Source organism: Onychomys torridus, chromosome 17 (genome assembly GCF_903995425.1).
Source record: "Onychomys torridus chromosome 17, mOncTor1.1, whole genome shotgun sequence".
In the NCBI taxonomy this organism is placed as follows: Eukaryota; Metazoa; Chordata; class Mammalia; order Rodentia; family Cricetidae; genus Onychomys; species Onychomys torridus.
Window position 1 is genome coordinate 9,899,881 of NC_050459.1, and position 25,866 is coordinate 9,925,746.

Here is a 25,866-nt window from a genome sequence, read left to right on the forward strand (position 1 = left end):
CATCACTAAGGATGGGAGAGAGACAGTTGAAGGATGGGTGGAACTCAAGGTTTTAGCCTTTCAGAACATTTGGAGGTCCCCTAGCACTGTCGCTCACATTGGAGGTGTGTTGGGAGAGGGTTGCTGGCCCTGCCTTCAGACCTCTTTTGTAGCAGGTCTAGGTGACATTTCTGATGTCCCTGGGTGTTACGGGTGGTGCAGATAGGGACTCCACCTGAAGACTCTTCTGGTGGAAACGTCACTGGAACATTCAGGCTCCGGGTTACTTGCGGGTGGGTGTCCTTAAGGCCTCTCAAATGCCACTGTGACACTCCAGGTCCCTGTGAGTGACCGGCCTGGAAAACAGGACTAGATACAAACAGCAGGCGATGTCTCCACCTCAGAGAGGCCCAGTGCTTACGCAGATGGACTTTGGTGATCTCAGTATGAGCAAATGCACACTTTACCACTTCCTTTCCGGGCGATTGAATCGATTTCCAGTCTCAAATCCCACCATTGCATCACACCACTTCTGGTCTCCTTATCTTCCAGGCCATTAGGATCAGAAAATCTGCTGCTCAGAGGAGCCACACTCAAAAACACAGAGAAGATCTTTGGTAAATATTTTTAATTTGCAAACCCCTGGTAATCATTTCTATAATCTAGGGACACACTAAGCAAACCAACTCCACAGCCCCCTGAGAGGCCACCAGATGCTTAAAGTCCTGCAGACTTGGTGCAGGGTGACTGGCTAAGAGGTTAGTGTTGTGGTGTAACCTGAACCCACAGAGCCATGACAGTGAAGGTCCTGGCTTGCTTATTAAGGACCTCAACTCATGACTCGGGAACATGAAGCTATCTATATCCAGGAAGATATTCCCAAAGCATTGTATGCAGGAGAGTTCTCTAAGTCTGCTTTTTCGGTATTCATACCCCCCATTGACAGTGTGCTGTTTCCTGTTTTAAATAACTTTTAAAATATACACTGTGCCCGCTGCCAGATCACCCAGTATATTAGCATTTGGACTGGAGAGTGTAAAGTGCAGATCAGATCTACGTAGGACAAGTCCTGAGTGTGAGGAATCCAGCTTCCTCAGGAAGCTCACCTATTTGTGCGAGCATCCTTTCCTCCAGAGAATGGGCATCTCACAGAATCTTCTGCTTCCAGGTGTGGCCATCTACACCGGCATGGAGACCAAGATGGCCCTGAACTATCAGTCTAAGTCCCAAAAGAGATCTGCCGTGGAAAAGTAAGGACAGCCCCCTGCTGCTACCTTCTAGCCATCACTGGCCCCTGTAGATGCAGCAGTGTCCTGGGGGCCCACTCCTCCAGGGACCGAAGCTGCTAACCACAGAGCCCATTACACGGGGGATTTGCTTACTTTCCTCCCGGTGAGATAAACGACTGCACCCCTCTTTCTGCTAACACACTGCCTGTAAGTCATTCCCCAAAGTTCTAATTTTGGGTCAGTCACAGATGCCTCGTATCCCCAGCCACTGATCCAGGCAAACCTCACAATGGGGGTCATATTCAGCCCCTTCCAACCCCGGAACTTGATAGGAACCGAGTGTGTCCTGATGTGGTTTTACTGAGGCCACTGAGCAGAATGAGTATTTTCCATTAGACAGTGAAGCACTGACAACTGTCAGCATGGAGGGTAGACTTATGAGAACGTGGAGTCTGAGGCTTTGTCATCTCAGCTCCTTGTCAGAGTTACCCTGCTTGATGTGGACAGCCTCCATGTCACAGAGTGAAGCAGCGGGAGCTAGTTAGTTACCATGTGCAGGGCGCTGGCCTGTGACCTAGGGATGCCGTCCCTGGGCCTGTCTGCAGCTTTTCCTCAGCTAGGATGCTCTGCTTGCAGACATCTGTGTGTGATACTTGGGCTTCAGAAGCAGACCTTGCCCCAAATCTGCCTCATTGTGATTCAGCACAGGCACTTTCTAACCTCGCACATCTCTCTCATTCTGGAGTGAGGATCACTAAGCTTTAAGCTCATTTGGTGGCACCTGATGGCTGACAAAGCTGACTCTGGCTATCCCTTTTCTGTAAGCAGGAGTTCCCATGGTACAGAGAGGTTGATCAGTGAACACGTGGCAGCATGTACCTTTCCCTCTCTTCCCATGGCTCTGGTCCTGTGTCCTCAGCATTAGCAAAGGTGGCTGTGAATGAGCTGGAGTCTTACTGGGTCAGGATGGACACTGCCCTCCAGGGCATTGCTGGGTGCCCTCTGCTGTCCCTTCCTGGTGAGGAAGGACCAGGAGCAGCCTCTGAAGGCTGGGCTGTTTTGCTGCAGGTCAATGAATACATTTCTGATCGTGTACCTCTGCATCCTGGTGAGCAAGGCCCTGATCAACACGGTGCTGAAGTATGTGTGGCAGAGTGAGCCCTTCCGAGATGAGCCATGGTACAACCAGAAGACTGAGTCAGAGCGCCAGAGGAATCTGGTATGGAAGCACTTCCTTTGTGTGAGGGAGGTGACCTTGGGCCGTCACCATAAATGAATGAATGAATGAATGAATGAATGAATGAATGAATGAACAAATAAACAAACAAACAAACAAACAAATAAATAAATAAATAAGGGTGGTGCTAGGAAACTGCAAAGGTGAATTTACTTCAGACAGGATGGAGCCTCGCCTGAGTTTAGGACAGAGGCCATTACTGGCACATGTGTGGGCAGGTATGAGCTTCCTGCTGTCCCTGGATACTAGAATGTACAAGCCTAGAAAGTATTTGTTTCCACAGGAAATGTATAAAGGACCAAAATCATTTTGATGTTTCCAAAACTCAACACCTCACTAAGATAAATGCTGCTTTTGTGGTAACTCGGGGACAAAAGGCTCTGACCTCAGAGCAGGGCCATGTGCAAACCTAGGCCTGTGTGCACTGATGTCACATCAGGGCTGTGTGCACATGTCACCCTGTGTACAAGCACAGACCCTCCATGATGCCGGCCTCCATCTGTCAGATAGCCTCATCCCGATAGCTTCAAAGGTGGGAATAAACTACAGAGAAGTCACTCAGAGCTAAGTGTGGTGATGCATGCCAGTAATCCCAGCACTAGGCTGAGACAGGAATCATGAGTTTGAAGAGAAAGCCACTGTTTAGCAAGGTCCCATTTTGTCATAAGTTTGGGGATTGTTAGGTACAGAGGGACATCATGAATACTCAAAAGTGGCATTCCCATTGGGCCCTACTTAGCATGGCCTCTCCACATCCCTGATGGTGTGGTTAGTGTAAACTCCTGTCCCTATCCCTCACCATGTCTCCACCAGCACAGCCATCTAATTCTACTCTTGGTCTTAACAAGACATGACAGACAGTGGTCCCTAGTGGATCTTTGTCTTTGGGGGGAAGTACTTGTGTCTACTTATCTGACTGGGGTAAGAGATGGCAATCTGAGGTTTCCTGTCCTTGCCATGTGACCTGCAGCTTCCTTATGCAGTCAATGCTCTCAGTTTCTCAGGGCCTTCACCGACTTCCTGGCCTTCATGGTCCTCTTCAATTACATCATCCCGGTGTCCATGTACGTCACAGTGGAGATGCAGAAGTTCCTTGGTTCCTACTTCATCACCTGGGACGAAGACATGTTCGATGAGGAGATGGGAGAAGGGCCTCTGGTCAACACATCTGATCTAAACGAGGAGTTGGGACAGGTCAGTGTCTTCTAGAGACTGCATGATTTCTCAGTGGTCTGGGTGCTCCTCGATTACTGGTAACTTGTCCAGGTCACGCACTCGGCATGTAGATATGCTGCAGTGGATGAAAGTCAGAAGTAAGGATAGCAGTAGAAAGACACAGTCTTTTTTATTTTCCTGGGTGTATCTTTTTTTAACTTGACTTACATAATACAATCAATACGGTTCTTTTAACTTTATAATGTAAAAAGTTGATTGCATTAGCTGATTGGAGTGAGCTCAAATCCCTGGGCCTGCTTTCTTATTCTGGGCCTTGTAGTTGAAAGAGCGTTGAGCATGTTGGGAGGCCACGGTCCCAGCACTTCTGTCAGGCATCACTTTTTTATTTTTCTATGACATTTAACTTCAGAGCAAGCTAGACGAGCAAACAGAAACCTAGGGCAGCTTTCTGGGGTGGTGTGTTGCAGAGTTAATGAACACATCGTTTGCAGAACCATAGTTCCTTTAGCTCAGGATTAGAGTGTCAGGGTCTGTACTCTGAGTAAGTATCAGAGTTCTGCCTTTCCAGTGTTGCAGAATGAGATAACAGATGTGAGGCAACAGTCACAGCATCTGTGATAACCTTCAGGGGCTTCACCTTGTGAGGACAGGGCTGATACACACCACAGCTGTTGCTCTGTGTTCTGCATGAGGCCACCAGGGTCCCACAGTAGGAGAGGGCTGACATGCACCCACATCTGCTAACTGCAGACCTCAGTGTTGCTACATAGAAAAGGATAGCCCAGAAAGGCTCCTTCCATCTCACCCAGCCCCAAGGGGAGCCTCTGACCTTTCCCAGCCTTGTGTCACTGGAAGGGCCATTTGGCAAATGGCAATTCATTAAATAAATAATTTATTTGAATTGGACACTGCAGCCTGCCCTGTGGTTGCATAGCAATACCATGTAAACGGTCTGTAGACTGACAGGCACATGTCCCCCACATGCCTTGGGGAACACATTTGTTACTGAAGAGGACATCTTTCTGATGCATTCCTCCAGGGTATTTCATGCCCCACCTCCTGTGTAACGCATGTGGTCTGGTCTTTAGAAATCGGTTAAGGGAATGTCAAGGGATGCCCTGGGACAAGATGGCTCTCCCAACCTGGAGTCCCTCACAGAATTCAACTCTGTCCTGCTCTGAGCAAGGCAGGCTGTAGCCTATGTTCTGTGAATGGGGCCACTGAGGCCAGGACCAGTTGGTGACTCCACAGAGCAGTGGCTTCCCCTGGCTGCCCCATGAATGTCGGTGAGCAGTGCCTCTCGTATACACAGCAGAGCAAAATGGCACCTGTGCCTGTGACACAGGGACTGCCCTCCAGCCAGTGTCTGTGTCTGAGCAGAGATGACCTCAGTGGGGGGCTTCATGCATTCTCCTGTGGCCCTCCCATCCCTGTGATGTCAGCACTCACATCCATGTTGTGTGGAGGAGGAAGTGAGGCTGCAAAGCTTTCCCAGCTGTCGTAGGAGTCAGGTATGGAGCCGCTGCTGTCATGGAAGACACATTGCCTCTGACTGCTGTCCCTGCGTGACTGTGCTCCAGGCAGTGAGGTGAGCAGTCTGTGCCTAGCAGGGCTCATGCCTTTGATCACCAGCGTCCTTGATGGGTACAGGCTCAAACTAGCAGCAGCTCCGGAATGACCACTTGACAGGATCCAGTGGGGATCATCCTGGCATGCCAGGGTGGGCCAGCACACACAGATCGGTAGACAGTGTCCACACTGCGTTGCAGGAGCGTACAAGCCAGATAACTACCCACAGACACAGCGAGGACGTAGACAGTTTCATGGCGACTTAGGAGAAGAAGGCACACCCTAACACAACACAGGCCGTGTCTGGCAGCCCCATAGCCAGCGTCACACTCCGTGGAGAAATGTCAAACTTCCTCTACATGTGACAGGTGAGACCAGGAGCCACAGAGGACTCCTGCTCCTCCTCAGCTATTCAGTAATGTGCTGCAGGAGAGAAGGAGAAGAGAGGAGACATCCAACCAGGGAAGAAGAAAGTTAAACTGTCCCTGTTTGCAGACAACTGTATAAAACCCTGAAGACCAACAAGAAACTATTAAAACTAATAAATTCAGTGAAGTTGAAGGGTGTGAGCTCAAACACATAAAACCGGAGTCCAGCATTAATGTCAGACTCCTGGATGAAAGACTCTCACGGACCTGTCTAAAATAGTGATAGCCATGTTCCCTTGGTGTCTCCAGCCAACAGGAACAGTTAGTTGGATTAGCATCAGGAAGTTTGGCTGGAGAAACGGCTCAGCAGTTAAGAGCACTTACTGCTTTTGCAGGAGCCCAGAATTTGGTTACCAGTACCCTTGAAGGGCAAAGTATAGCCACTTGTAATCCAGCTCCCAGAGATCCAACAAACTCTTCTCAGGTGTGCACACCCTTACACAGACACCCATACATTCATATAACTTCACTTGTTTTGTTTTGTTGTTGTTTTTGATTTTCAAGAGAGAGGTTCTCTATGTAACAGCTCTGGCTACCCTAGAACTAGCTCTGTAGTTATTCAGACATACCCACCTGCCTCTGCCTCTTGAGTGCTGGGACTAAAGGTGTGTACCACCACCACCTGGCAACAGGGAATGGACTCCAATAAGCCAATTCATGCACCTGGGATAAGTCCTGGTCCTGCTGCCAGGGACCCCATAGTTTGAGTTTTTAAGTGCAATACAAGATTTAAAATTCTTGAAATCACTAATTTGATTATTTAGGGTTTATTAAAATTAACAACTCTGCTCTACATATGATCTTATTAAGAGAATGGAGATAGCATCCACAAATTGTAGAAAAAAATATCCAGAAAATATTTATTATTTTAAAAAGTTACACAAAAATATATGAAAACTCTTAAAGCTACTACAAAACACACAACAAAATAAAAATCTAAACACAAATTATTCAAAAGGTAGACAGAATATGTAGAAAAAAATCATTGAAGAGGGTATGTGAACGGAAAGTAGGCTTGGGGAATTAGGTCCAATGTCCAATGTCATAAATGTTAAGTGGAAGTTTCTTTCACTTTATTTCTGCTCAGTGCACACCAAAATATGCATGTGGGTATTCATAGCAGTTTTACCATTATTGCCTAAAAGTGGAAACAGTCAAGGTGTCCATCAACAACCTAGTGAACTGGAATACCCATAGAATGAGTTCTTATTTAAGATTTAAGAATTGTGGCATCCGTCCAACAAGGATGTAGAATAAATTGAAATTTGTATCTAAGTAAAAGAAGCCCAGCTCAAAAGATTACTTGTTGTAAGAATATCAATAAACAGATTTCTGGGGAGCAAAAATAATTAATTAATTAATTTAAACCTTTGTTTATAAAACTGTGTAACATAGTTGATATGAAGATCAACCAAGGTAATGTCCAGTGCCTGGCATACACTAAGAACTAATAAATGTCCATTGTAAGTTTTTTTAATTGTTGTCATAGTCACAGAAATTGGCTAACTGCTGGGTCCTTAGGGATACAGCCAGCACACCTTCCCTGCTGGGTGACCCTGGAGGAGGCCCCATGGGCTTTGGCTGTTTAAACAGTCTCAGTACAACATTGCTGTGAGCTTGTGGTTGGTTTGTTACAGACAAGTACAGGTGAAAGGCACATCTGGGGTTTGTAAGATATGTTCCTGGGCAGACCCTTGTGGGGTGCATGGTCTGGCTCCCTCTGCACCCCACCCTGGCCCCCAATGTGCTTGATTCCACCTACTCTAGAGCTGTGCACGTGGCCCGGAAGCTCAACTGTCCATGATGGGTGTGCAGCCCGTGGCTCACTTTCATTCACAGTTGAAGGCTGGAGGCATCTTCACCACTCTGTGCTTTTCTTCCTGAAGTATCTTTGCCCTTTTCCTTGTGTGCAATCTGTCTTCTAACCCTCTCCTCAGCCTGGGAGCCTCGACCTCTCAGACTCGTAGAGAAGGTTCTTCCTTCTCTCCTCCATGCTGTCCTGCTTAAGGAGAGGCAGGGCTTCCCTCATCCTGCTCTTCACAGACATGTGGAGCCCGGTTCCCTGGAGGCCGAGTTCTGCAAGGCCACATTGTATTCTGCTCCATATTTGTCACCAGTGTGAGGAGGCCTCTTCCCCCGAAATTGCACCTGTGTGGGTAAAGGAGGGTGCCATGAATACCCAGACATGACACTGGAGCTGTCTGGACAGACTCTCAGAAGTTTCTGCCCCACTAGGATTGTAACAGGCTTGGGCTAAGAATTGTCACCTGCCTAAATATGGCTTGACCTGAGTGTGTGGTACCCTCAGGTGGAATACATCTTCACAGACAAGACAGGCACCCTCACAGAGAACAACATGGCCTTCAAGGAGTGCTGCATCGAAGGCCAGGTCTACGTCCCCCATGTCATCTGCAACGGGCAGGTCCTTCCCGACTCTTCCGGCATCGATATGATCGACTCCTCCCCAGGTGTCAGCGGAAGGGTAGGTTCCCTCCTGGGGAGGGTGTGCTGTGCCACACGGTCAAGGATGTGAGGAGGTGGGAGGGTGCTCTCACTCACAGAAGTTGCCCATTCATCTGAGCAGCACAACTAAGTCAGCAATCCTTTGTAGGACTTCAGTGAGGTCCTGGGTCGAAGCTGCCATGGTGCTGTGTCCCCTTCCAAGGGACAGGAGGTCTTGACAGTGATTCCTCTGATAGAATTGACCAAACAAACCAGGACAAATGGGACAGGCAGTATGCCGAGTATAGTGTGACTATGCACAGTTTGTGTGTTTGCAAAGCTACATGTGTATACAGACGTGTGTACACGCACCTAGACACATACACATGTGTATTTACATGTGCATAGATATATGTATACATATGCTACACTTGTGCATACACACACACCAGAGTGCCGTGGCCTCGGGTCTCAAATTCCAGCACCAATTTTATGGTGACTAAGGGGTAAATCATAACTGTAGAACCTGAGGGTTCCACTGAGAGCCAGAAGTGACCTCTTAATGATAGATGAACAGTTCACATTCAGAACACTGGCTCCTACAAAGTGAGCTCCGATTGGAATCATTTTCTCACAAAGAGGAAGGAATAGATGCCCGGTGGCCATCCTGAGACCTGAACACACCTCAAATCCCACAGCCACATTGACTGTCAGGGAAGCCTGTCATTGGCCACTGTGCTGTCTAGCTACTGAGGACCTTAGGGATCTTTGAACTCTGACTGCAGGGTGTAGCCAGCACTGAGGAAGCCGAGCTCAGATCTGGGTCAGCCTACCGTGACCTCATGCACAGCTCTTCAGCTCAGTGTGGGGCTCCTTGCTTCTGACTCCAGGGCTGTGTTTTGATTGAGCTGCAGGCCGCAGGCACACTGCTGGAGGTTAAGTTATGCAGAGGGCAGTGTCCTTTGCCAGGCAGACTGCCATGCCACACAGGCACTGTGGCCAGGAATGAGTGTGCCAGCTATGTAGGTGACATTTTCCCACCACGACACAGCCATTCCTGAGAGTGCGTGTAGCCATGCCTTCCTGGTTCCTAGGAGTGTCGCTATGAGCAAAACCCCTTTCAGTCTTCACTGCCGGTTAATACTTACATGAGTTGCCATGGCAACTCTGGAGCATGAAGGAGTCACATGTGCTTCTCTCTTGTAACCACTGAGACAAGCTAAGGACAGCTCACCCCCAGGAGGTCTTAGCCTCTGCTTTGTGAGTCCCTCCAGTCTGTCATCTCTCTCACATTCTTCCCATAGCAGGCAGAGGTGTTGCAGTTTCCCTGACTGTCTGTCTCCACAGGAACGGGAGGAGCTGTTTTTCAGGGCTATCTGCCTGTGCCACACCGTCCAGGTGAAGGATGACGATCATGGGGATGACGTAGATGGTCCGCGGAAATCTCCAGACTCAAAGTCCTGTGTGTATATCTCGTCCTCGCCTGACGAGGTTGCACTGGTTGAAGGTGTGCAGAGGTAAGTCAGGCCACCGGGCTCAGAGAGTGTTGGGGTAGCACGTCTGCAACCCAACTCGTGAGCCATTCTCGAAAAACTGTATCGTGACCTCTGTGCCTCATGTCCCTTGCACTCTGTGGAGGTGGCTTTCCTGGCCAGCAACACAAGCCCTTGTTGCTGTGTTTTCTGTGCTTAAAGCTGTCAAGACAAAGCCCTGTCCCCAGGCCTTCCCTTGGATCCTAAGACGCCAAGGCGAACTCTCTGCAGCCTTCCCTGTCTCCTGACCCGTTATGATTCATCACAGTAGCAAAATTGTAGTTTTGAAGTAGCAAAGAGATCATTTTCTGATTGGGGGTCACCACAACATGAAGAACTGTATTAGGAAAGTTGAGAACCATTGGTTTATGGGGGGAAGCCATGGCTGCTACAGATAGGAAAGTCAGGTCAGGCTGTCCAACCATCCCTGCAGCTCTTCTCTTCCCAGGGGTCTTTGTCTCAGCTGAAGCCAGCTCCCACTGGAGCAGGTGGCTGACATTACCCACATGCCCAGCACCTGCCTGCTGTGACAGCTGGTGCTGGATGGGGCAGTGTGTTCTGTCCCGTCTTTTGGTAAGCTGCTCAGCCAGAATTTCTTCACCGCTGGCAGGTGCCCCATGACTGGAGGTGTTTGTTTGTGCAGCAGAGGGAGGTGGGGTAATATCATTGCAGATAGCCACCATGGGCCTACATCCTCTCAGATAACTAGGTTGACCAAGGGCTGCATAATTTATAGCTTATAAAACAGAAACAAAACAAGCCCAGAATGTATTTCTCACAGTTTGGGGGCTGGGAGGTCCAGGGTCAAAGCAGCAGCTTCTCAGAGGGTTTCTTGCTGTGCCCTGAATGGTGGTGGTATGGAGAGAGGATGAGAGGGCAGAATGATTCTTTCTGTGTCTGAAGAGCCCTCTCCTGCAGTGGCCCAATTACTCATTTCATGAGGGGCCAAGTCTCTCTGGCCAACCATGCTTGACACTTGCACTCAGGTTCAGTTTCCAACCCAGGGACTCTGGTGACTGTCCATCCTGTGGCAGGCAGATAGCCTCTGAGGCCTCTCTTTCTACTGAAGCCTACTAACCAGTTAGTGAGACGTGGTTGGGAGCAGCACGTGCAGCCCAGACACCTGGTGCTGCCTTTCCACAAGCCCCCAGCATCCACAGAGTGCACCTCTTCACTGTAGGCATGCAAACTCCTGGGTCATTCCTAAGGTGGTCCGTAAATCCGAATCCCTGTGCCCTGGCTTTCTAATGCACCAAACAACCTGGCTTACCGAAAGTGCTTCCTCTCCAAGGAAGGTTGCCTCTGTGTAAAATGAGGACTCCATGGAAGAGGCCTGTCTGGACTCCAGACTCAGCCCTGCTTTGTCTTCTCCCTCCGCAGACTTGGTTTCACGTACCTGAGACTGAAGGACAATTACATGGAAATCCTGAACAGGGAGAATGACATCGAGAGGTGAGGAGCTGTCTGCATGGAGTTGTGTCACTGAGAATGGACTGCGTCCCGCTTATTGGGGTGAGACTGATGCCAGGACTGTGTGAGAGGCAGGGCTGCACGCTGCAGGGCTGCACGCTGCAGGGCTGCACGCTGCAGGGCTGCACGCTGCAGGGCTGCACGCTGCAGGGCTGCACGCTGCAGGGCTGCACGCTGCAGGGCTGCACAGGTCCTGTCTGAGCCGGGCCCTGAACTCGAGGCAGTTCCAGCTCCGGAGCCCCGGCAGGTCTCCAGGAGAGGTTTCCAGACTTGGCATGAGAGTTGCAGGCTCTTCCGAGATTCCAGCTGAGACTAGATATTATGACTCTCCTGGGAGGAGTCAGAGCCTGGACTGACCCGTCACTACTCTTAAACACTGACCCCCACACAAGGCTGGAGCTGGGCATCCCGTGAGGCCCAGGACATCCAAGGGGGCATCCACACAGTGTGGATAGGGCACAGGGAGAGGTGAGATGCCCATTTCCTGCTATGGCAATCATGCAGACTCAGCACCCACTTGGCAGCAGAGAATGTAATAGGTTCCCTCTTTCTGTTACAGATTTGAATTGCTAGAGGTTCTGAGTTTTGACTCTGTGCGGAGAAGAATGAGTGTGATTGTAAAATCTACTACAGGTAAGATTCCTCCTGGTGTTACGTGGTGATAGTTTTCTTCCGATGGATAGTTCTTTAGGATCTTAAAGGGTTTGGGGCATCAGAACTATTCCACACTTGTGTGTGTGCATGTACGTGGATGTGGATGTGTGTGTACATTCGAGTGTGTGTAGGCCGTAGGACAACCTGGGGTGCCACACCTCAGGCGGTGTCCCCTCCTTTATTTGATCTTAGAGTCTCTCTCTGGCTTGGATCTCACTGAGTAGGACAGACTGACTGGCTAGAAGTCCCCCTGTCCTGCCTCCCCAGCACTGACATTGCAAATGCATGTTCCTGTGCCTAGCTTTTTTTACATGGGCTCTGGGAATTGAACCCAGGCCATCATTCTCTCAAGGCAGATTCTTTACGACCTGAGTTGTCTCCCCCTCTCCGTTTATTCCATTTTTAAAGGCACAGGTAAACTCTTCTACAGTAACAGCTTTGGAAAGAAGTGAGTACTAACCAAGCCTCCTGCAGACACTCCATCTCATCTGTGAATGGCCTGCTGCTCCACACACATCTAAAATGCTGTATTTAAGGACATAGGAGTGTGTAGATACTTCTGTACTAGAATTCAGAATACTAATTGCAGTGGATTTCTTAGCTGGCTGGTTGCTATGACAATGGTTCTTTATTTGGGAGTGGCACCTTCTGGTTTGTGGCTAAAGTATGGGATGGTGAAGGAGTGGGTGCAGTGGGACCTCTTGACCAGGTGGTTCTGTTTGTTTGCCCTGACATGTGATCTCCATGTGGGCTGGCACTCGCCTCCTCTCTCCCATGTACCTCTGCGGCTGTCCTTCTCTGTCAGCATCTCATCTAGAAGGCCTTATGAGTTAGTCCCTTGTCATTCTCTCCAGAGAAATCTCCACAAAGGGAGACATGTGCCTCATCCTCTCCCTGCCCTCACGTTGGGCCAAATGCTCCCCAACACTCACCAGGCTCTCTTTACAGCCACAGAGCTCTGGTGTCGAGGTTCAGTTACTGTCTCCTGGCCTTTGACCAGCACTTTCTGTGGGCAGATCCCCAGGTCGCGTTTTCATCTCCTCGCCACCCGGAGGCTGCTTGCCCAGCCGTTTCTCCTTCCTGGATCATGGCGTGAAGTGGCACCCCTCCACAGGTCCCTCACTGAGGCCCTCGATGCCTTCCTGGATGCCCCCAGCTATCCACAGCATCCACACTGGGAGCTGCCTAGTACTCCCCCGCCTGGTGTGCACTGTCCCTCCTGGGACATCCCATCACTGTGCTGCACTTTTCAGGGACACTGACTGAACAATGTCTCTGTCAACAGTGTTTTCCCACTTTATACACCCCACATTAATACTTCCTACAGCTTGGAAATAGGTCAAGTGGGTGCCCCAAATAGCTGGGCATTGGGATTTGATCCCATCTTCAGACCGGAACTGTGCCCCTCCTTCCTCCCACCCTGGACAGTTGAGTAAACCAGTCACCACCGGCCTCTTGAGCCTTCTGGATTTACTCCCCACATACTTCCAAGCACCCTCAGTGTTAGGGACATGGAGCCTGTCCTACAAGGAATCTGTGTATCCCACATTCCTGGGAACATAAGCCACGTACCGTCATTTCCCTTCTGTAGCCTTGCTGCCACTGGGAAGTACAGTGTATTTCTTTCTCTCTCTCTCCTTTTAATTGTTATTGTTGTTATTGCTTTTTTTGAGACAGGGTTTCTCTGTATATCCCAGGCTGTCTTGGAACTCACTCTGTAGACAAGGCTGGCCTCAGACTTAGGGACCCGCCTGTCTCTGCCTGCTGGGATTAAAGGTGTGTGCCACCACACCAGGCTTTCTTTGGTGTTTCTATAGCTACACCCAAATACTCTGTTAGTATAGCACTGCAGGCCTGAGATTGCATTGTTGCTGAGCAGGGTGGCTGTGAGGGCTGCAGACTGTGCTTCGCAGGGGAGGGCAGGGAGGGTCTGGCCGAGCAAGTAGCATCAGAGCTGGTTTCTCTAAGCCATGGCTACTTCTTTGCGGTCTGTTAGTGTCTCTCACCTGGAAGGAGAAGACTCTTTCATGCTGAGAAAAGGGGCATGCATAGTCGGCACAAAGGTGCTCAGAGCTCTGAGGACAGAACTAGAGATGTGGGAGCTAGAGTTTCCCATGAGGCTTTGTGACACAAAGGATGGCCTGTCCATGGAAGACCCACTTTTGGGAGGAATTGACACTGGCCTTCTGGTATTTCAGGAAATTCGGCCATTCCTTTTGGAACCGCAGCACACCCTTTGTTCTGTTCTGCTCAGCCTGCCTCCCCAACCCCAGTCCCAGGGAGGATCTGCTCCTCAAAGGAGTGTGAGCCCCCAGAGCCCTCGTTGTTCATGGCTCCCAACTGCCTTTAGAGCGCCAGGTTGTAGGATAAAATGGGGCTCTAGCATACATAGTCCATGGATTGCACTTCTTTCAGATCTTACTGTGTTAACTGCTCCTTTAAGATGTACTTTTAAGTGGTCTCCATACCGGTGTCACTTGTTTTCATTAATAACAGACTGGAAAGTAAATTTATCTCTCCATGTAGTAATTAAATTCAACATGTGTTCCCCCCTCATCTTTCAGGAGAAATTTTTCTGTTTTGCAAAGGAGCAGATTCTTCAATATTTCCTCGAGTGATAGAAGGCAAAGTGGACCAGGTCCGGTCCAGAGTCGAGCGCAATGCAGTGGTAAGATGCTGCCCCTTTCTGTCCCCTCCCTCCTACAGACTCTTGGTTCAGGCACAGTGCTTTCCTGTCTGCTGCCGACCATAACGGGAGGTCATTTTTCACTGATGCGGTAAACTGTCCTTCTGCAGCAGCAGCAGCTTGTATCCCCTGAGCTGCTCCTCCCAGGACTGAGGAGTCAGAGAGACCCCATGCCTGGAATTAGACGGCTTTCTGTGCAGTCGGTAAAGGCTGTCTAGACAGACATTCCCTCAGACAGAGTCCCCATCTGGTGCTACCGAAGGCATGTGCTGGCTCCATTGAACTTACCAGGACAAACTTCTTGAAGCCCTGGTGTTAACTTTCATTTCAAATGGGCACATTGGGGATTCTGGCCTTCTGCCAAGGGTCACCTCCACGAGAGTCACTGGAGACACATAGTCCATACTTCATTGTTCCGGAGGGTTCTCCCCTGAGAATCTTTTTCCTTAAGGGAAGTAGTGTGTTAATTATGGTTATAGTAAAGGCTTTATTGAGGCTATAGTCAATAAACATTAACGTGTTCATATTAAAAAGTAGGTAAGTTTTGATGTACATTTCCAAAAGCATTGCCCCCATAGTGTCCTCAGAACCTTGTATTTCCCCTCCCTGGCAGCTCTGTCATCAGCTACCACTGTTTGCCAGCACTGTGGATGAGTTCTTACCTTGTGGAGTGTTCTTACAGTAGACTCAGTCTGTTGTCTTACCAGGCTTCTCTCACTACACAGAACTGCGCTGAGATTCATCCACGTATATCTGTTACAGAGTGGTGTCCTTTTCTCACTGAGCAACCCATCTGTGCTGACGCCCAAACTAGTCATTTGTTCACCTGTTGATGGACATTTGGGACTGGACACCAGTGTGGACTGGGGTCCTTGTTTAGACACCCCTTTTCTTGGGAACTCCATGCAATGGTTATTTTTGCTATCTATACTCAGCTTTTTTCTTTGCTGCTTCCCATGGATGGTTTCTCGTGGTGAGTCTGCAGTAATTCTCATACTTTTTCTGTTTGGGAGTCTGAAGTGTGGTCTGCAGGCTTTTACCAAGATTGGAAATTTTTCAGTAGTATCCTGCTCCACCAGCCTCGGCACTCGGCCTGCCATGGCTGGCTAGTTGACCCTCTGTGGGTGTGGACTCCATCCTGCAGGCAGGTCACAACTGTGAACTTTGCCCTATGGGCTGCTGGATCTTTCTCGTTCCTGCAGTTCCAGAATATTGTTCAGAGAAGTAGTCAAGCTCCTCAGAAACAGCATGTTCCTTCAAGCCGTGGCTTCAGGTTGTTTGGAGGATTTGGAATTGCTCTGCCTGGTACCTTTGGGGATGCTGAGAATGTGCTGTGCTCTGTAGCTCCCTGATGGCTGTGCTTGGCCTCTGGGCCTGCCCATCCATTGTTCTCTTCCAGGAACTTCAGGGCCATTGGTTGTTACAGTGTCTTAGGTAGGATGTCTGTTGTGTGTGGCAGTTTGAATGTAATTCCCCATTATATCATAGGGAGTGGCACTATTAGGAGATGTGACTTTGATGAGAAAATATGGCCTTATTGGAGGCAGTGTGTCACTGTAGGGGGGTGGGCTTTGAGGTCTCCTGTGCTCAGGATACTACCCAGTGTTTCAGACCATTTCCTGTCGCCGACAAGATATAGGACTCTCAGCTGCTACTCCAGCACCATGTCTGCCTGCACGCTGCCATGCTCCCTGTCATGATGATAATAGACTGAACCTCTGAAACTGTAAGCAGGCCACACCAGCTTGCTTTATGGTCATGGTGTTTCATTGCAGCAACAGAAACCCTGAGTAAGACTTTGTGACAAAACACTTTGACCAGAAACAACTTGGGAAGGAAAGGGTTCATTTCTGCTTACATTGTCCCCATCATAGTCCATTAGGAAGGCAGGCACTGAAGCAGGGACCGTGGAAGAATGTTACTTATCCACTTGCTCGGCTGGTTTTTTATGTACCTCAGGACCACCTGCCCAAGGATGGCACCACGCACAGTGGACCAAGAGTTCACACATCAATCACTAGTTGAGAAAATAAAATGCCCCATCATTTTATCAGTTAAGATCCCCTCCCTCTTCCCAGCTGTATCTAGGTTTGTGTCAAGTTGACAAAAAACAACCAGGATAGCCTCGCTTACATGTGTCCCGGAACACTTAGATCCACCCTACAGCTCAGGTGATTCACACTTCTCCCTGAGTTCCCCAGCCCAGCAGTTATTCAGGCAGTGAACTGAGGAGCCTGCAGGCCCCACATTCACAATGTTATTTTTAAACAATTAAAGCTTTACCCAAGTAAAAACTGCTGTAGGTAATGCTGAGAGCACCATTGTTCCCTTCGAATCCAGTCACCCATTTCTTCTTCAATTGCCTGTTTTGAGTATCGTAATTAAGATATTGCTGCCAAATACAAGATTATGAAGACTTTATCCTGTATTTTTCTAAGTAATTTACACTTTTAGCCTTTAAATTTAAGACATTGACCTTACTTTATGTGTAGTGATAGGTGAAGGAGACTGTCTTATTTTTTAAGTGGGTGTCATTCTTTGAGCATCATTGTTGAAGGAACGGTTTTATCCCTGCAGAGTGATCTTGTTCTTCCTGTTAAATCATCTAGCCAGATGTTCCAGGGTTTGTTTTGGGCCTCAGTTCTGTCCTACTCTCCCCTCTCTCTCTCTGTCTCTCTCTGTCTCTCTCTCTCTCTCTCTCTCTCTCTCTCTCTCTCTCTCTCTCTCTGTCTCTCTCTCTCTCTCTGCCCCTTTCCCACACATACACCAATTCAGTACAGTTTTCTTTCTTTCTTTTTTTAAAGATGCATTTATTTTTTATGTATACAGTGTTCCACCTGCATGTATGCCTGCACACCAGAAGAGGGCACCAGATCTCTATAGATGGTTGTGAGCCACCATGTGGTTGCTGGGAATTGAACTCAGGACCTCTGGAAGAACAGCCAGTGCTCTTAACCTCTGAGCCACCTCTCCAGCCCCCAGTACAGTGTCTTTACTGTCGTGTGCTAGTAGGTCTTGAAACTAGAGTGTATGCACGCCCAACTTTATTCTTATCTAAAATCCTCATGCTCTTCCAAGCACCTTGGCATTCCCTGAGTTCCTGCAGAGAACGCCATGGGAGCTCCTTCGCATCCCAAGACTCCAAATGGCTTTGAGTTGCCACCTTAACAACGTGAGACCTTGCACTCCGTGGAAACACTTTCTGCTCTTGGACTTGTCTGTGGGTTCTCCAGTGTTTCGTAGTTTGCGGTCTATGAGTCCTTCCCTCCATGAGTAAACACATGGTTTCCTGCTGATATAATTACGGGTGGGAGTGTTTCCTTGGTTCCCTTCCCAAGGTGAGCGTTGGGAGCGAGTGAGATGCAGCCGGCATGACTGTGCTGACGTCACCGCCGTGCCAAGGCTGCACTCGTGTAGCAGCCCTGGGATTTCATGAGAGGTGTGCATTCTTCCTGATTTTCTGCCCCTAGGCGCTGGCCATCTGCACATGCAGTCTTTAGAAAGGCATTCTTTCTGGTTTGGTGGCTCCTCCCTCATCAAATTACTCTGGTGGGATTTGTGATGCTGAATAGTGTCCAGCAGAAGTGCAGAGGGGAGAGAGTCCCTGCCCTCTGCTGGCCTTGGAGTAGTTCTCGGAGACCACTGTGAACACAGCTCTGCGTTGCTCCTGCAGTTCCTTCAGCTCAGATCCTCATGTTACATTAGCCCATTTCCTAGGCTGGCTCAGCCTGGCCTCAGGGATGAGTCCCATTCAGTCACGGCTTGCAGCCCTTCTGTAGCTGTTGGCTCCAGTTTGCTAGTGTGCTATCGGGGATGACTGTGTGTGTTTATGAGGGCGGGGCTCTACAGTGGTCTCCAGGTGTGACTGTCTTTTGTACAGCCTGGAAGTGTTTCACACAGGACTTTCGTCATGCTTAGCAAGAGGCTTGGGGAAAAGCACCTCCACCTCATGTCACCACAGTAGAAAGTCCCTGTCTACCATTGCAAGCAAAGGCCTGTTTGTTTCTAAAAGCCTGGTTCTCCACTCCCAGCACCCTCCGTCCTGGGCAATTCTAGCTGTTGTCTGTGGAGACTTCCTTGTCTATGATTCCTCGGCCTTGTGCCCCTCTCTCCCTTGTGAGGGGTGATGAGAACTGTTGACACAGGCTAGGTGGTCTGAAGCGCTGTGAGGAGTGTTGACACCAGGTAACAGGGAACGTCTTTAAAATCCAAACTCCAGAATTTGCAGTGCTTGTTGAGGAGTCTGTGAGTATCATCACACTGTTGCACACGGACTGAAGAGGAAGGAGCAGGAGACACCCAGGGAACCCTCAAGAGCCGTCATCCAGTGACAGTTTGGCGTGTCGTGGCAGGAGTGATGCATAGTGGCCAGCCATGTGGCCTTGAGAGCTGCATTGCGCCCTCTCCACACACCAGAGCCCCTCATCCTTAAAGCTTAGGTTCCCTGTACCCAGCTTGTGGGTGAATAACCTTGCAGGCTTCCTTGGTATTCATTACATCAAATCCCGACAAACTCCCAGGTTTGGATGTTACAAATTATGTCTGGAAAGCTTAAATTGAACTCCCTTTGTTTACATGAAGGAAAAAGTCTATGTTCTGGGTAGTGGCCTGGTCCAGGTATCATTGGTTACAGTTCTATAATGTACATGGTTGTCCATGTTTAATGTAATTCAGTAATCCCTTGAGGGTGGTTGGGTTATGACTCGTTCTCTTCAGAGATGGGTATGAGAAAGGCCTGAGAATACATTCAGCGAGTAACATTGGATTCAGATTAAACACTGACTTGTGGTCCACAGGAGGGGTTGCGAACCCTGTGTGTTGCCTACAAGCGGCTGGCGCCAGAGGAATATGAAGGTGTTTGCAAAGTGCTGCAGGCTGCTAAGGTGGCCCTTCAAGACCGGGAGAAGAAGTTAGCTGAAGCCTATGAGCAGATCGAGAGGGACCTGATTCTGCTCGGCGCTACAGCGGTTGAGGACCGGTAAGGCTGCCGCATGTGTCTGTTCAGTTACAGACTCCAGTGGGTGGGCAGATAGAACACGTCCACAGTTACAGATGCGAGCGGGCCATGAGAGTGGGTGGGCAGACAGCACACATGTCCAATGCTGGTGTGTTATTCCTAAGGACATGGTTCACCTGTTTTCCTTCATGTAGAGTAACAACCCAGGAAACCATAGCTGGGTGGTGTGTTACTGACCACAAATAGGATGCCTGAAAGGCCACTTCCCCTCCAGATAGTGGAAGTAACATCTTTACATCATGTTACACATGGAGGATCCAGTTTCTTTTCACTCCTTAGAAAGGAATTCGTAGTTGTTTTCCTAATTGCTGCTGGCTCTTCTGAACACAGCTTGCCGTGGTAGATATTAATATCTCCAATGTATTTGTCCTTGTTTGTTGAAGAAAGTGAACCTAATGAAGTGGACTGTTGTAAAAACCAGTAGCTATAGCTGATAAAATTATGAGAATGCTTCTGGAATTCTGTTACAAGTTGAAGGCCAAGGAACCATTGCAGTGGCCTGAGGTGGTGGTGCAGAAAGGGGGGCTGCCCTGGGGAGGGGCTTCCGACGGCTGGAGTGAGGCCATGGGACGTGGACACCAGGAGCACGTAGGGTGAGGGACAGTAAAACCATTGTTTTTCCTAGACAGCGTTTCACTGTGTAGCCCAGGTGACATAGAACATGCATCCTCCTGGGATGTCAGATATGATGTCCCATTGAAGTGATGTTTGATCACAAGTTACTTCTTTAAATCCAGAGGCAGCACATTGGTACACTTACCTCTCTGGGCCTCGGGTCCCTTATTACTGTTTCAGAAAAATTAGGAGATTGGAGGTGGTTTTCCTCATCTGTGCAGCTATAATGGCATCTCCACACTTCAGGCCAGGAGCATCCTCCCAGGGACTCGTCTGACTCCGCAGGGTTATGTAGAGGTGAAAGGTCATGCCAGATTGCACACAGTGCTGGCACATGTTACGCCAGTGATAAACGTTAGCTAGCTCTGGGGCCTCTAGCATTATTACCAGCGTCTGGTATGTTACTTAGAACCTGGACTCCAGTTTGGTAAGTAGCAGCATTAGAACACATGGCAACAAAAGGAAAGATAACACCTTCTTCCTCGACTCCATTTTCCTGTTTTGTTTCTGGTGTTAATGACTCTTCTCCTAAGTGGAATGATACTGGATTGTGGAAGGATGTGAGGCTCAGCAAAGGACACCACACAGAACAGCCTCCTTAAATAGCTCTCTGTGTTTGTTTGGAGGCCTTGTAGCACGTCATCGAATGGTGTGCACTCTGGGGGCAGGTTTGGGTCCTCAACATAGGCCCTCAGCCACTTGCATGTGCTGATTTATAGAGCTGAATATTTAGACGGCTTTGTGTTCTTGAAGTCCTTTACCTGGCGGCCTTTGCATCCTGACCCCCACTCTCCGGGCTCTCCTCCCCAGGCTCCAGGAGAAAGCCGCCGACACAATTGAGGCGCTGCAGAAGGCAGGCATCAAGGTCTGGGTGCTCACTGGAGACAAGATGGAGACGGCCTCAGCCACCTGCTACGCCTGCAAGCTCTTCCGCAGGGGTACGCAGCTGCTGGAGCTGACCACCAAACGGCTGGAGGAGCAAAGCCTGCATGATGTTCTCTTCGAGCTGAGCAAGACAGTGCTGCGCTGCAGCGGGAGCCTGGCCAGAGATGCCTTCTCAGGGTAGGCAGCTCCTCCCACCTCACGGGGACCCTGGGACTCTGGGGGCCACTAGTGTCGGCATTCTGTGGGTCACACAGATGCTTCAGGCGAGGCACAGCTGCACGTGCCTGGGCAGGCAATTTCAAGCTGATGGGTAGAGAACAGAGAAAGATGTTTTCACTCGTAAAATTTTTATCCGCTGTTTCACCTTGTGGGTCCATCGTGGAAGCCTCGGAATGCTGCTGGAGAAGTCAGAAGGTAGTTAGTAATAATGGAGGCTCTTTGTGTGAGATAGCAGTGGTGCTGAAGTTGGGTCTTTCCACGAGCATTCACCGGTCTACTCACACATTTTACAAGGGCCTCCCGTACCAGTGTTGGGCGAGTCATCTGAAGATGGTCTCCTTTGATTCTGACCCAGAGTCATTGTTTCATGTGTCTATTTGTGTGGGTATCAGCATGCGTGTGCCACGGCGTACATTTGGAGGCCAGAGGATAAGTGCTCTCTTCTTCCACCGTATAGATTCTGGGAGTTAAACTCAGGCAGAGCAGAACTGTTACTGAACCGTCTCAATCATGTGAATTTGGCAGAAGCTGTCGGCCCTCTAGGCATGTGCAGATTTTAGGCTGTTTTAAGAAGAGCACTGCAGAAGAGCTGCAGAATTTAGGGGCTTGTGGATGTTTTTTGTCATTTTAGGGCCTAGCAAAGCGACCTGGAGAGATAGCTCAGTGGTTAGGACGTGAACTGCTCTTGCAGAAAGTCCACATTTGATTCCCAGCACAGGTGGCCCCTGGGAGGTCAGACTCCGCTGGTCTTGGCAGGTGTGTGCCCATACCTACACACAGGTTACACATGATTTAAAATGATTTTTTTAAAAGAACAAACCTTTATAGCCCAGCAAAGGGAGACTTTGACCATGTTCTAACAGTGATGTCTCTAGGACTGACAGCCCAGGATGAATTAGCCATACAGGTCGAGGGAGGCCGGCATGGAGACCACAGATGAAGATCTGCCCTCCCAGGCCCACCTTGTGGAGTCTCAGTATGAGCCTGACACACAGACTCACAAAGAATTTTCATTACAATGTGACTTTACAGTCTAGTCAAAGAGGAGGCTCCAGTTCTGTGAAGGGACGTAAAGGAAAACTGTGTGCGTCTGATCCACGGATTGGTGCCATGTAGATGCCCCGGTGTCTGGTGTCCTAAACTAGAGTGGTGACTGAGTGACCTTCCCTTCTGTGTGCTCCAACAGCCTTTCGACAGATATGCATGACTATGGTTTAATCATCGATGGCGCTGCGCTGTCCTTGATAATGAAGCCCCGAGAGGATGGGAGCTCCTCAGGCAACTATAGAGAACTCTTCCTGGAGATCTGCAGGAACTGCAGTGCAGTGCTCTGCTGCCGGATGGCACCCTTGCAGAAGGCCCAGGTCATGGACTGCCCAGTAGTGGGCCATGGGGGGTTGGCATGGGGAGAAAGCCTTTGCTTAGTCTCACTGACTCTGATTGCTAAACAATTAGGGAGGCATAGAAATTTCAAACTTGAATCTTAGATTCTCCTTGAGGGTCGGGCATGGATGGACCCTCCTAGAGAGACACTATAGTGCCGTGGGAGTCTCCCCCAAGGGTGTGGGGAAGGGAATTTGTCTTCGCTGAGCACCTTCAGTGTGCCAGTGGCAGTCAGGACTTGACTCTCCTCCTTTGGACTCCAGACAGTCCTCTGTACCCTCCCTGTTCTTGTGGGAGCATGCCCAAAGTCTCTTTTTAAGTATGTCAAATGTACTGTGGGATGCATACATGAACATGGTGTCTTTCCAGTGTCCATAAACCTGAATGAGATGCAGCTTCACAGTAGCATGCTTCAGGTGCAGAATGCCTCCCTGAACTGCTTATAAGGAAATCAGGTCCTCTCAGGTGACCCAGCCATAAAGGCTGAGGACACATACAGAGAGCCAGGTTCAGGGATTTCAATACTCCAATTAGCCTCTGTTACTAGACATAACCAGAATGTGTCTAGGCAGTTCTCAGAGAAGACAGGCAATGGCTTTTTTTTTTTCTTTTTTTGCTACCCTCTTCTGTGCTTGACTCCATGTAAACTTTCTGTACTTGTTTCTCTGATTGCAGCCTGAGAATTCCAGTGCTGTTTTGGGCTTCTCAATTGATTTATACAAATGCATGTATACTTCCATTCCTTGTCTTGAAGCAAGAAAGCAATCTGTAGTTTCCCTTCTTCTGTCTCATATCCTAATGCATTGTCCTTAAGCACAGTGCATGGGGAGTGCATTGTCCTTAAGCACAGTGCATGGGGAAGTGCATTGTCCTTAAGCACAGTGCATGGGGAAGTACATTCATTGTCCATAAGCACAGCGCATGGGGAAGTGCATTGTCCTTAAGCACAGTGCATGGGGGAAGTGCATTGTCCTTAAGCACAGTACATGGGGCAGTGCATTGTCCTTAAGCACAGTGCATGGGGGAGTGCATTGTACTTAAGCAGTGTACATATGGAAGTGCATTGTCCTTAAGCACAGTGCATGGGGAAGTGCATTGTCCATAAGCACAGTGCATGGGGAAGTGCATTGTCCATAAGCACAGTGCATGGGGAAGTGCATTGTCCTTAAGCACAGTGCATGGGGAAGTACATTCATTGTCCATAAGCACAGTGCATGGGGAAGTGCATTGTCCTTAAGCACAGCGCATGGGGAAGTGCATTGTCCTTAAGCACAGTGCATGGGGAAGTGCATTGTCCTTAAGCACAGTGCATGGGGAAGTGCATTGTCCTTAAGCACAGTGCATGCAGGGAGGTCTATAAAGAAATGGACTTGGAAATTGAGAAAGAAATCATGAAGAATACTTACTGTATTAAGTTGACATATTTGATTTTTACACATGACAGGTTTGAAAATTAAAATAGCATTAAAAACAGCTTCTTTCTTTAAAAATTGTTTGATATCAAGTAGCATGGAATTATGGCACCTTCTTGCAGACTGCAGTGCTGGCATTGGTCCCGGGCTTTTCCAGTACCTGAACATTACTCTAATTTTGTCTTCCTGCCTTGGTGAAGTCATGTCATTGATCATGCCTTAGTTGTTAGGAGGCGATGTGATCCCATGTGGAGGAGACAGTCTGAGAGCCGTAAATGAGCTGTAAGCAGAAAACTTCCTGTGACTGACACCAGCTTTATGTCTTTGTTGCTTCTGCCCAGTCAATAACCTTAAGGAAATCCAAACAGAGAAGACAAACTCCGCTCTTTTCTTTTCCAGATTGTTAAGTTAATCAAATTCTCAAAAGAGCACCCTATCACCTTAGCGGTTGGCGATGGTGCAAACGACGTCAGTATGATCCTGGAGGCGCACGTGGGCATAGGTAAGCCCTTGCTGCTCCGGTGGGGATTGCACTCTAGGTAGACAAAGGCTGTGTCGTAGCATGCAGAGGACACAGGGCAGTGGTCCCCTGGGCTTAGCTGACTCTGGTTACCAGCACATTCACCCTTCGTTTTAGGCGTCATCGGGAAGGAGGGTCGCCAGGCTGCAAGGAACAGCGACTATGCAATACCCAAGTTTAAGCACTTGAAGAAGATGCTTCTTGTTCACGGGCATTTTTATTATATCAGGATATCTGAGCTTGTGCAATACTTCTTTTATAAGGTAGGAAGTTCTCTGTTTCAGTGGCGTGAGACCTTCATCAGGTGACTTAATGTTTCTGGAGTCATTTATCTGCAAGAAGTGACCGTCAGGAAGGTAGTTGCTCCTGTGACAGGATTCCGGACACTTCTTGAACCTTCTCAGAGTTTAACATAGAGCCAGAAGGGAGAGTTGTGTGGCATTTAAGCAGTCCTCTCCACGCAGCAGGCAGGTCCTGGCTGCTGACCTCTCTGTTGCCACACCCTTCTCTCTTAAGCCAGAGCGCCCCTTCCGCTCCCTGTGATCACCGGGGTGCACTATGGATGAGTACATTTCAGTTACTACACAGGGAAGAGAAGCATTTCCAAAGTCCACCAGGCCGGAACAGTCCCCCATGTGAAACATAGTGTGTTGACAATGGCTTGTGAGCTCTAGGCAAGCCCGTGCATCTCTTGAACTAACGGCCATGACTTGCCTTTCAGAATGTCTGCTTCATTTTCCCTCAGTTTTTGTACCAGTTCTTCTGCGGATTTTCTCAGCAGGTCAGTCTGATGTCATGAGTTGGACTCTCATCAGTCCTGTCTCCCTTCCCAATGGGGGCTATAGTGAGGGGACACTCTTCAGGAACATGCAGTCAGACCCCCATGGAGATCTGGTAGGGGCCTGTCAACAGAGGTGAAGGTCGGGCTATGGAGCTGAGGAGTTGGCAGCCCACACTGGATGTCATGAGGCTGACATGTTCCTAAACACAAGCCTCTGTGACACCGCTGATGGGCATCTGGATTGGGCTATAAGATAACATTGGAGGGGTTGCCCCACACCGGAACCTTCATGGGGGGTCATCTTGGTTCTGAGACACTGAAGTATGCAGGATGAGAGAGATGTGGCCTGGGAGGGGGGCCTCAGTACTGCTGCCTGGGCAGACACTTTCCTGTCCCCACGCATTGCACCATGTGCTCAGATGGACAGTGGCCAATGGCTTATATCTGGAGCCACCAGGACCAGGCTAATTGAGGCTAGAAAATGTGAAAGTGAACAGAATTGCAAAATTTTGGGTCCAAGCTCTACCTGGACCTGATGGATTTTAAACCTGATGAATTTACATCATGGAGTTTGAAGTCTGTCCCAGTTGTCTGTCTCTGTAGAATAATGGCTTCTACGTGTTTTAGGGGCA

At 49.1% G+C, this 25,866-nt stretch overlaps 1 protein-coding gene across 7 annotated transcripts in view; it reads left to right on the forward strand.

Annotated features, from left to right (window-relative positions):
* Positions 1–25,866, forward strand: part of Atp11a (ATPase phospholipid transporting 11A) — a 111,270-nt gene that overhangs the window by 66,199 nt on the left and 19,205 nt on the right. For all 7 annotated transcript variants that reach the window (XM_036209340.1, XM_036209341.1, XM_036209342.1 and 4 more), the window contains exons 9-23: positions 532–596; positions 1,148–1,229; positions 2,277–2,427; positions 3,442–3,639; positions 7,927–8,100; positions 9,408–9,577; positions 10,973–11,044; positions 11,622–11,695; positions 14,281–14,384; positions 19,199–19,380; positions 20,845–21,096; positions 22,325–22,502; positions 24,333–24,435; positions 24,571–24,716; positions 25,175–25,234. In XM_036209340.1, the coding sequence (XP_036065233.1) occupies positions 532–596; positions 1,148–1,229; positions 2,277–2,427; positions 3,442–3,639; positions 7,927–8,100; positions 9,408–9,577; positions 10,973–11,044; positions 11,622–11,695; positions 14,281–14,384; positions 19,199–19,380; positions 20,845–21,096; positions 22,325–22,502; positions 24,333–24,435; positions 24,571–24,716; positions 25,175–25,234 (2,011 nt within the window). The remainder of the gene's footprint in view (positions 1–531; positions 597–1,147; positions 1,230–2,276; positions 2,428–3,441; positions 3,640–7,926; positions 8,101–9,407; positions 9,578–10,972; positions 11,045–11,621; positions 11,696–14,280; positions 14,385–19,198; positions 19,381–20,844; positions 21,097–22,324; positions 22,503–24,332; positions 24,436–24,570; positions 24,717–25,174; positions 25,235–25,866) is intronic.